At 43.1% G+C, this 12,087-nt stretch overlaps 1 protein-coding gene across 1 annotated transcript in view; it reads right to left on the bottom strand.

Annotated features, from left to right (window-relative positions):
* Positions 1 to 2,553, bottom strand: part of GNAI1 (G protein subunit alpha i1) — a 39,439-nt gene extending 36,886 nt beyond the window's left edge. The window contains exon 1 of the mRNA XM_075427966.1: positions 2,070 to 2,553. Coding sequence (XP_075284081.1) covers positions 2,070 to 2,187 — 118 coding nt within the window. The 5' untranslated portion in view covers positions 2,188 to 2,553. The remainder of the gene's footprint in view (positions 1 to 2,069) is intronic.
* Between the last annotated feature and the right edge of the window lie 9,534 nt (positions 2,554 to 12,087).

Raw genomic sequence — 12,087 nt, 5'->3', positions numbered from 1 at the left:
CAATTGGGAAAGTGAGCAGTGAGAAGAAAGTCACTCTAATGGAAGTAACTTTAAATAGTTTTGCCATGAAATAAAGCATTCATGTAACATTTAAGACATCTGACACAGTTGCAAGCAAAAGTAACAGAAAAATTTTCATTCCAACTTCCATTACAAGACACGTGAAATACACCCATGGATACATTTGTGTACTACAAAACCTCATCCTGAGTTCAGTAAACATTTATGTAAATTTTCTTTAAGTAACAATTCAAATGCTGGTTCTAAAACAAGTTAGCCTGCTAGTTTTCACACCTCTTTTTAATAGGGGAGGAAGCATTATTGGACCAGCTGAGCTACAGCTCAGAACACTATAAGAAAACACATGTTCCATATCCTGACATTTCATGAGATTCCAACAGAAAAACATACTTTCCTCAACAGCTTTTCTGTATTAGAAACGCTGAATTTATAATATTTAAAAATAAGCGCTCATAACATAGGCCTTTATACATGAGAGCATTAAACAAAACAGTGGAAAACTCATTCTCAAGTTTAAAGCATCTTTCTATAGAAGTGGACTTTATCCATAACCACAGAATATGGTGAAAGATACAAAGACAACTACCAAACTACAAGTACTATAAGTTCCACACAGAACAGCAAAAACTGAAAAACTTTAAATGCCTTGCCAGAAGACATATAAAGCATTGCTTTGTCACCTTCAAAAGAGACGGTAGCATCTTCTGCAGTGTGGCTACTGATCACATACAGGATTACCTTCCCATGAAAACATCTGAGGATGTCAAAGATGTACAGGACTAGGCACAGTAACTACCAAAAGCCTAACACTTTCTGGAAAACAAACCCAAAAGAAAAGCTTTAATTGTTTTCCTCACAAGCAAAACTTTAAATGTATAAACACATTTTAGGACATTTGCTTCTCCCATACTGGGTTTGTCTCTTCATCTACACAAGGAAGTGCTTCAGTTTCCTGTACCTTTCCGGAGCTATTTTAGAATTTAGCAACAGAAAGGAGTTATTTCAGAGGTCCACTACAATGTTTGTAGTGAACAGAGCACTGCAGAAAAGCAATCGAGCAAAATCAGCATCAATGGGAGTGAGAAATTGGGCAGTCCTTTAAAAAGTTTGCCTGAAACTGTAGTTCTGGGAGGGGAAGGGCAGCACGAGGAAAGCTGTAACTCCACATCTTTTTAACTCCAGATTAGAAGGATCCAATCTGGTTTAGACATATGGCGTATACTGGAGAACTTCCTACAACGTTAAATGCAATGCAAGCCTTGCAGCATTCAGCTGTCTGCAAGTTGTTTTAGTCCTGCGCAAAGGCATTTCTAATTAAAACCCTTGCCTTCTTTTTACTTTTACGACAATTCAAAAAAATTCTTTATCTTTATACACAAGCGTATCACTTAAAACATACCAAAAAAGCTAGCTTCAAGTACCTGTGAGCAAAACTCGAGAACACACGATAGTTTATCACGCGAGTTGCTATATTGTATGTTTAGAACCCCCACAAGGTTGCCCTTCCCCCTGTACGATTTCAGCAACGTAACCAACTTCCACAAAAATAAAACAACGCAATAAGTTTCACGGTGCTTTGCCTTCTGTTCCTTCGACGCTTTCTGCGCTTTATTCCCACAGCAGCAGCCTAGGGATGTCCGGGTCTACCAGCAAGACTCGGCGCACAGACCCAGCCCCCGATCCGCGCAGCGGTCCGCAGAGCCCCCGGCACAGGTCCGAGCTGTCACCCCGCGCGCGGCAGCTCCGGCACCAGCCACGCCGTGCCGCCTCCCCCGCCCGGCCTGGGACCCCGAGCGACACTTAACGGGCTGCCGGCCCCCCCCCGCGCCCCGAAAACTCCTGAGGGGCCGGGAGCACCCAGCCCTGAGGGCAGCGGCGAGGAAGGCACCCCCGCCCAGCCGCCCCCAAGCCCGAGCGGCGGGCACCCGCCTCGCCCTCGCCCGCACAGGGCCCTCGCCTCGGGGCTGGGAGGGGAGGGGGAAGCTCCCTTCCCTCCCTCCGGGCTGGGGGTTACTTCAGGGGCACCCTCACCTCCCGGGAGCCCTCACCTAGGAGGAGCAGCTTGACCTCCCTGGCCGCCTTCTCGCCGTCCTCCCGCAGGTTCCTGTCGATCATCTTGCTCCTCTCCACCGCTGCCTTGTCCTCGGCGCTCAGCGTGCAGCCCATCTCGGGAAGGGGGCTGTTCCGCTCCGCCGGGGGAAGAGAGAGCGGGAGCGGCGGGGTTCCGCGCCCGGGGCCGCCGGAGAGGCAGGGGGAGCGAGTGCCCCCCCGCTCCTTTCCCCTTTGCCCCCTCCCTCACCTGTAACGCAGCGGCGGCGGAGACACCGCGCTCACCTCACACGCAAGCGAGCGGAGGGGAGGAAAGCGGGGAGGGGGCGAAGGGCGGCTGGCGCGGAGCCGTCCCCGGCGGCGGGCGGAGGGGAAGGGAGGGAAGGAGGGAGCAAGGCAGGCGGAGGGCTGCTGACGGCGGCCGCGCACTCCTCACCGCTGCTCCCGCTCCCGCCGCCGCCCGGCCGCGCCCGCCCCGCCCCTCCCGGCCGCGCGCAGCACCCACGCGGCGGAACTGGCCGCGAACGCGCGCACGGCAGGAAGGGCGGGGCGGGGCGAGTGCGCCTGCGCACGGCATCCGCGAGCCGTTGGCGGCGGGGCGGGGAGCGGGACGGAACCGAAACGCGAACGAGGTTAAAGCCGGGCGCGGGGCTCGGGTTGCGTCTGTGTGGCGTCACCGCGCGCGAGCCGCGGACACCTGCTAGTAGCGCGGGGGAAACCGCTGGGGGCTCGAATGTAAACGGCCGCGTGCAGGCGGTTCCATTCCTCGGTGGCGGGGGGGGGGGAAGCGCTCCAGAGCGGAGGCCGCCTGGGGCGTGGCGAGGAGCGGGAAAAGGGGAGGCCAGTGCGCTCCTACGTCAGGGCCCCGCCTCGGTCGCCGGCGGCTGCCGTGTGCTCGCTTCCCGCCGACGAGGTCTGTCCGATGGCCTCGGGGTCCAGCCCCCTTTCCGCCCCCCCTACGCCGGGTGCTTGAGGGCTGCGGGGCGGCCGTCGCCTCAGGAGGGGGGGGCCGGGAGGGCGCCTGAGGCAGCAGCGGGGCTTTCTGCTTCCGAGACCCACCCGGACAGAAAGCCCCAGGGCGCGAAGCCGCTCCGTCAGCTGTCTCTTCGTGGGCTGCAGCCCACCGTCAGCGCTCGAGTCCGCGCACCCTCGTCCGATCGAGGGGCCGGTTGTTGCTTGTTTTGGTCTTTAATACCAAACCCCTGAGAAGACTGCACGCGATGTCTCCGACTCTCTCCCCGCCACGCACGTGTGTGGACCGCAAAGGAAAGACCCTGTTACCTCATACCAGGATCGCAGAAGAACTGGGGTTGGGAAGGACCTCAGGAGATCACCCGGTCCAGCCAAGGCAGGATCAGCTGAGCTGCTGCATGACTTTGTGACACCACCACCCCCCCCCCCCCCCCCCCCCCCCGGCAACTTGTTATAACAGCTGGTTTGAGACCCAGCAGATTTCACAGAATTTCTTAGATAAAACAGCATGCACGTGAGATAAAACTTTGTGGATCTCAGGAAAAGTTTTGGTCAAAAGACCTCATAAAGACACAAGGGTCTATGGGCAAATCTGTTAAATTAACGTTCGTCTTCCCCCGTGAGTCCTTTAGGATTTTTTGTTTCTGTAGAATCTCGAACAATTTCTGCCCCCAGAATGAGCTAGAAGAGGGCAGAATTTCACAGTAAAGGAGATTTTTTATCATTAGAGTACAAACGCTTTAAGTCAGACTCAGCTATTACTATACACGGTAAATTAAAAGTCTTTTCCTGTAATACTTGATGGAAAAGCATATTAAATGTGCAGTTTTCAGTGGATGTGTTGGATTTTCTCCTTTCTTTGAATGCTGACACTGAATAATAAGTAATGATGTCAAATGAAGTAGATAAAGCTCAATTAAACTGCAACTTAAATAATTTTAACATTTTCTGGTTGGTGAGCGTGCACTCAACCCTATAGGGAAACCCTGAACAACATTAATTCTTAACACTTCAGAAGACCTCTGAGACGTTTTATTCAGCCATCTGCATTGTGCTGCCGCTATGGAGAGTGGCTGGGCAGCTGAGACGTGTGACTCGCTCCTCTGCCACCAGCCAGCTGCCCTGCTGAGTGGTACGCAGTCCCTTCTGTGTTCTCTTGTGCACACTTCCACACCAGTACTGTGGGTTAAGAGTTTTTACCAAAAAATTCAGCTCACGTATGGGAACCTAGTCTTGTTTTAGGGTTCCTGTTATCTCCTGTGACAAAGTGGCAGAGGTAGTGATGTAGACTGCTGCTCAGGAAAGAAAGGAGTGAGGAAAATGAATAAGCTTAGGGATAGTTTTCTGGTTTGGAAATAAGGAACAAAGAGTGATTTCTGAGATAAATAGCACGTGATTTGGATATCGGCAAGTGAAAGTGTGCAGATTAACGGATAACAAAGTAGTAAGCAGAGATTATGGTAGGTGGAAATAGGTGATAATGAGAGAGGTAGATGTTGCAAGAATGGAGATAGTACAAGTAGAACACCCCAACTTCGCATGGATTTTGTTTCATTTCATCATGTGCCTAGTGCACACATTTTTATACTTTTGACTGAGAGTGTCTGCTACGGTTCTGTCTCTGCCCTTCTTGCCTTTTTAACAGTCACTACACCCATAGGTATAAAGGGTAAAAGAGGCACGAATTCCTGTTCTTTTTATCACCCTGTAGCAGAACAGAACTGTATAGTATTTGCTTTTTTACACATTTAGCTAGTCTTAAATATAAACAGATTTAACTATCTTTTTACTTCTGTTTATCTTAAAAGCACTTTATTTCATAATTAGGGGCTTTTCTATTACGTTTTTCCTATTACAATCCTGTGGATAAGGTGTATCTTTTTGTACATGGACGACATTACCAAAATCTGGGCTACTGCTGAAGATCTGCTTGCGTATGTTCTCTCTGACATGTATGTTACTTGTGTTGAAATTTGTAGGCAATTCGTATTGATTTTTAATTTTACAAGAGCAGAAGAAATACTCATTACAGGTTATGTGTGATTCACCAATATTATTTCCTCATGCAGTCGCCTTTGAAATAATAAAAGATCTTTTCAACTGTGTTCACCAGTGTCTGTTGTCTAGTTCTACTTATGGAATAGTGGCACAGGTGATAAATGATTATATTCTAGAGTTCCTTCATGTCAATACAAGCTCTCAGGATCATGGAATAATGCATACTCTTTTTACAGTGCTCAAGAACGCTGAAGAATGATTGTGCGTTAAAGACTGTGGCCAAGAAACTCCCAATATTAAGAACAAAGTTTGTCAGTGCAGTGCTTTACAACAAACAATGTCTTACATGGCATTAAGTTGTGGAGCAGTGGAGGCCTGAATCTACACCCGGAGCTAGTATAGATCAGTACATGGTGGCAAAGGTTCGCTTCTTGTGTCTTAAATATTTTCTAGTAATCTAAAATATTCTGCTGCATCGTAAAAGAAACTAAATTTGAATAGTTAAATATAGTCTGTATTTGGGAAATACACTGTCTTACCAGTTTTATTCCAGAAAGTCAGGAACGTGTTTGGTCTAATACATTGATCAGAGTTGCTTCGCAGCAGCATGGTTATATCTCATAGTGTCTTTCATCCCTATGGTTAGAATTACACAGCTTTCCCCTTTGCCTGACAAGATGGGAGATTGCTCAGCATCTGTGCACGTGTTTTGCGACCTCATTCCTGAGAGAAGATTATTTCAAGAGATTTTATTGGTTTGCTTGCTTTAGCAACAAATAGCTGTTGTTTGATATGACTTCCTTTTGAGTCCCCATCACCTGCTCTTGGATTTGTTTTTCTGTAAGATTAGCTGCTGTTGCATCGGCTTAATAGATAAGATTTCTTGTGTTTGGTGTGGAATATACAGTGTTGTGTGGGAATAATGATCAGCCTTCACCTTTTCTATTTTGCTGTTTTTCAGATTTTAATTTCAGTCACCTGAGTCAGCCACCTTACTTGCTCTCGTCTTTAACTAGACATAGTGCACAAAATCACATATGAGAAATTGAATATAATTATTATGAAAGAAATAGAGGATAGTGGGAAAGAATTTCATTTTCTGTCTTTGGAAAAGTGAACAGACCAAGGTAAAATAATTTCTGAAAAAAGCATGTAACTATATGCATATAACTCAATGCCTAAGCTAAAATAAAGTATCTAATTTATTTAATACATTTTTGCACTAAGTAAACAAAATGTTAACAAGGTTCAGAGCAAGGTATCTTGTTCCATACTACTGCTTCACTTTTAAATTGTATATGTTGCTGTTTTGCCTTTAGCCAGCTTCTCAACTTGTTTACAGTTCTACTAACCCCCATTTTTTTCCAGATTAACTGGAGGGCTCCCATGTGATGCCATGGTTCCATGTGGCACCATAAGTAAATCATTAACAATGGTAAGAAGCTGTATTACACTATTTGAAATGTAAACAGATGAACAAATGGTGAAATAGACGTTAAAGGTGGTTAGCAAATACAAATCTACTATATGTGTTAAACATCGAATACTCCTCTGCCCCATTGCTGAGTCTTCTCCATGCAATCCACCTTCAAGGACCTCTGGATTACATTGTATGCGTGCACAAAGCTGATTCTCCTCTCATGTTAATGTGATTAATTAATAGATAGTGGATACTTCAGTTGTTAATTAGCTATGATAATGTCCTTGTTCCCCAATGTCACTGATGAGAGGGTAGACTTCAGATGTCACGTGCAACACCTCTTTGAAGGGCCTTTCTGAGTAAGAGGTTTTGTATGTTTAAGTCAAAATGAAATTTTTCTTGGAAGAAAACCAAGTCTAGTTCAGTTTTTTCGAACTTTCCTAATGCCATAGCTGAACAATACTGAATTGATTAAGCTGTAACTTGGTAGCGTCCAAACACCAATACTGCTTGTTAATACGGATACAGGTAATTACTGTCAGTGCCTTGGGAAATTTCATGGAAATTCCAAGATGTATATTGTGTGAGGATGGTGCTATTGGGAGGGGGAGGAGATGTATGCCGTGCAGGTCAGTGAGTGCCGTATATGGCCTAGTACTCACTGCTGCCCTGAAATATGCAGTGAGTATTCTGTTAATTTTAATGAATGCAGTGCTAATTACACTAATGTGGGAGGAGAATCAGCTTTGTGTATGCATAGAGTGTAACCCAGAGGTCCTTGAAGGTGGACTGCCTGTCTTTTGGTAGGAGAAGGCTCAGATATGGGGCAGAGGGGAATTTGACATTAATTCACAGTATGTTAACCTTTCCAAAAGATCAGGTTTCCAACAAGTTACACGAGTCTGTAAGTTGATGATTTGAATGTTCAAAACACTGTAGATAAATCCTCTATTAGACTATGATAGAGCCAGCAGCAAATGTTCAGCAAGGCGGACTTCTTTTTGTGCAGTCTGCATGTTTTGGGAAGATTATCTTGCTAGATTTAATTCTGAATAGTTATGGCGAAAGAAGCTACATCATCTACTGTCCATTCTAACTCTGAGCTGCAAATGAACTAATCATGGTATGGACTTCATAGAATAAATAAACAAAAGAAGAACTCATTGAAAAATTGAGCATATTATTAATAAAGATTATATTAATTTGTAAGAGAGAGACAGAAGGACACACACCGATGCACATTTGTTTCCACAGTGCTAAGAGGCCAGCACGAAATCCCATAGAACTTCAGAACATAATGCATTTAGTATACTCATAGCAGAGATGAATTGTATGTAAAGTAAACCACAAAACCCCAGGTAAACACGTAGTGTTATGAAATACGTGCCTGTCTGTGAAGTGGTCTGGGCAGTTATATTTTATTATTCTTTGTTCTTTTGTAGTTATGGATAAATTGAAATTCTTTCACAGTAAGTGTGAAACAGCACTGTGAACCACTAAGTGTTGTGTTTGTAAGTGTTATTGCATGTGAGCAGTAATGAGGTACGTGAATCCATATATTCATGTGCAATTGCCACATCATCAGCAAAAATTACAGAGTGGGTATCACTCTGTTTATGTAAAGCTTTAGTAAATCTTTTTTGTAGTGACGGTTTAATTTTGAATTGTAGGAAGTAAACATCAATGTTTATGCAAAAATAACTGTCAGTATTATGTTTATTCTTATGATGCTAAGTTGATGTCTTTTTAAATGAATTGAAGATGAACATCTTTATTCAGATTCATAAAAGTATAGTGAGTGAAACAACTTGTAAGATGTTATACTAAATGAGATCATCAGCAAAACTACTACAGGAATATTCCATTTTTCTCTCACATAAGCACAGAGTAACTATAACGAAATATGGCAACTTTCTGACTGTCATATCTAGTGTCTTCACCTGTATTCTGAAAGGCAGCTCTTATGAGTAGGTAGCTTAAATAGTCTGTTTTCTTTTACTGGGTTTGTAAATTGGATATGAACATTTCTTATTGTGATAAATGGATTCTATAATGTATTAATACAAGGTTTTCATTCCTATTTATAAATATACTACAAATCTAGCAACAGTTTTGGTGACAAAGCACGTCAGCAAACCGATAGGACTGATTACTTACGGAGATTCAAAAACTTTTTCAATAATTGCAAATTTAAATAAACTGCAGGTAAAGGCTATTGATTGAACGGAGTAGATTATGACCATGTTATTCAGTAAACATTTTTTGTTCTCTTGCAGATGAAAGGTACATGATATTTACATGTAAATTAAAAATATTTTTTTAATAAGCGGTCCTTTTTATTTTTTGCAAAGAACATATGTGTGGGTAATGGCAGTGGTCTGTCCATTTTAGAATGCTGAATAACTGTGAGCACTGAGCAGTGAATACCAAGAAAATAACTTTGAAACATGTAACAAAGTGGGTTTGTCATTCTCTTCCCCAGACACAATGACATAAAGTCTAATACTAGACCTTGGGATTCTATTGCTATGACTCTATAGGACTCTCTTGTTTACAAAAGATGAGAAGAAACCAAGTCGTAGAACTGCCTACTGCCTACTTCCTTGCAGTGATTATTACTGAGCAGCAATATGAAGCAGGTCTGAAGGAAGACCTTTGGGGTGGTTTTATGCTGAATCTTCAGAATGTTCCTGTTCATTCTCAGTCATACCAGGTCCCAGTTCCAATCCAGAGTTACACTTCCATCTGTCCTTGCTTTTACTCTTAGCTTGTATTTAGCTGTGCATTCTGCTGTTTCTGAAGACGGGCTTGTGTGCCCTAAAGCTTGTCTTTTTTTCCTTAGCTACACCTGTTGATCTAAATAAACCAACAAACCTTAGTTTTAAGCAGTTTATTAGAAGCAACAAAGCAATAAAGTTCATGGGTACACTGAAGTCGATGGAAATATTACCATTTCTACTACTGTACCATCATTGTACTTCAGTACAACCAGAATTTCTCTTTTGGAACTGCTCAAGTGCTTGAAGTTATACATGTGTTTAAGTGCATTCCTGATCTACAGCCAAGGTGCTCAGCATCTTTCTAAATTCTTACGTAGTTAGACAGATTGTGCTGACACTTACTGTGTTGCAAAATCATTGGTTTTACTGGGTAAATGAAGAAAGTCACTGTAACTTTTTGTCTGAAATCTGATCCTAAACATTTTGTGAGGAAAAATACACTTTTGGCCTTCTATTCATAACATCTAGGTTAATGTCCATCTCCATTCAAAATTTTGCGTTTCTGTGGACTAAGTAATTTTCACATTTAAGTTTCTCCTCAGATGGCTTAAAAAAAGCAGAACACTTCCTGTCATCACAGAGATGGGGATAAACATGCAGGATATTCTCGGGTGCAGTGGCAAGATGGGTTGTATTTTGTTGATTTATATGAAATGAGTAATTACTCAGAGCAAAACAGATATTAGCCTCATTACAGGAAATAGTGGTTTCTAATGCTTCTTTCTTGATTTTCTGAACAAGTAAAGCCAGCCCATAGCTGGTTATAGTTCAGTGCTCCTTTGTTTGGCTTGGCATTTACTTCACTTTTATATAAATATCAAATTAGTCCAAGTTGCCTGGGTAGTGTTATTCATTCTATTGTTTGTTTACATGTTGAACGTCCTTAAAGCTCGTAGTAATAACGGGCTGCTACTTTTTTTCGAATAGACTCGTTCCCTTTTCTCAGTGTCTGTGCAAAATAAAAAAAATCAACAATTGCAGAGTTATTAATTTTTAATTTTCATCATGAATTGAATACTGTTATGGTGTTTAGCTGAATAATACATTAAGTCTAATGGTGCCTGGTATTATAAATTACATTTTGAATATAATCTTCCCTTTGAAAGCTAAGAAGTTTTGCCTTGGAGCATTCTGCTGATGCATTTAAGTCTCATAAAAAAAAAAAAACAAACACAGACCTGAGGAGGATTCTGACAAAAGATTTTTTTTAATGAATAAAGTTTGCAGAGTCAGTTGTGATAACAGAATAAAATAAGTAACACAAACAATGTTTTTTATAAAAATGCAATAATGAAACAAGCATAAAATCTATTTGTAAAGTAATGAGAAAATACTTTCAGTAATACTTTGTTTTGAAAATATTATGGTTAGCAATAGAAATAATATGTACCGGGTAAATACTGTCAATGTTATTAATACCAAATCCCAGATCCAATGTAAGGAAAGAACAGTGTCATCAATATCTGTAAGACTTGGTTGTGACTTTGGATTACATAGTGTTGAAGAAAGCAGTAAAAGAACCTAGAAATATCACAGAATCACAGAGTGGTAGGGGTTGGAAGTGACCTCTGTGGGTCATCTGGTCCAACCCCCCTGCCGAAGCAGGGTCACCTACAGCAGGCTGCACAGGACCTTGTCCAGGCGGGTCTTGAATATCTCCAGAGAAGGAGACTCCACAACCTCCCTGGGCAGCCTGTTCCAGTGCTCCGTCACCCTCAGAGGGAAGAAGTTCTTCCTCATGTTCAGACGGAACTTCCTGTGCCTCAGTTTGTGCCCATTGCCCCTCATCCTGTTGCTGGGCACCACTGAAAAGAGTCTGGCCCCGTCCTCTTGACACCCACCTTTAAGACATTTATAGGCATTTATAAGGTCCCCTCTCAGCCTTCTCTCCTTCAGGCTAAACAAGCCCAGCTCGTTTCCTCGTAGGAGAGATGCTCCAGTCCCCTCGTCATCATTGCAGCCCTCCTCTGGACTCTCTCCAGTAATTCCTCATTTTTCTTGAACTGGGGAGCCCAGAACTGGACACAGTACTCCAGATGGGGCCTCACCAGGGCAGTGTAGAGGGGAAGGAGAACCTCCCTCGACCTGCTGGCCACACTCCTCTTAATGCACCCTAGGATGCCATTGGCCTTCTTGGCAACCAGGGCACACTGCTGGCTCATAAATAAATAGCTTGCGTAACAAAATCCTTTCTTCTCATATCCAATATGCAAAAATAGTTCTTTCTCATCTGTCACAAGATCACCTGATTAAATAATTTGGCAAACTATTCTATGTAGTTTATTCTATCATGTCGAGTTTTGGCTACTGCATCTAGGCTTCATTCCCAAGAAAATAGATGCTCTTTTCAGCTGCTCTTACGAGAGGCAATTGGAAGATCCAGATATTTCCCTAACTGAAGCAGAACTATAAAATTGAGTTGTGAGCCTTTGCTGCAAGAATTTGAGGAACCCAGATTAAGAAAGTTTTGTATTGATAAAGCTGTCTAAGGGAACAAAAACAGGAAATGTTTTCAGATGAGAAAGAGCTATCAGGAATTTAAACAGGAAAGACTGAGTACTGTTTGTTACTGCAGAATGTGTGCGGAATGACCGTTGCCCTAACGATTAGAGCTTTAACACAAACTCAGTCCAAGGTCATGCAGTCCAGGTCAGCAGTGCAAAGTGGTCCACAAGGTACTTCGCCCGCTAAAAAAGCTGAAAATGGTATTAGAGACGAGGGAGTCGGAAATCAAACTGTCCCTCAATTAGTGGGTTCAAGATGCAAATAAGAATTACCATCAGAAAAAGATCTAGGGCACTCTGAAGACAGCAAAGTATTACAGCTAGGATCAGAGAAGTCAGAGGG

Source organism: Opisthocomus hoazin, chromosome 8, assembly GCF_030867145.1.
Source record: "Opisthocomus hoazin isolate bOpiHoa1 chromosome 8, bOpiHoa1.hap1, whole genome shotgun sequence".
Classification (NCBI taxonomy): Eukaryota; Metazoa; Chordata; class Aves; order Opisthocomiformes; family Opisthocomidae; genus Opisthocomus; species Opisthocomus hoazin.
The sequence above is the reverse complement of the archived record's forward strand: the minus strand, read 5'-3'. Positions and strand labels throughout refer to the sequence as shown.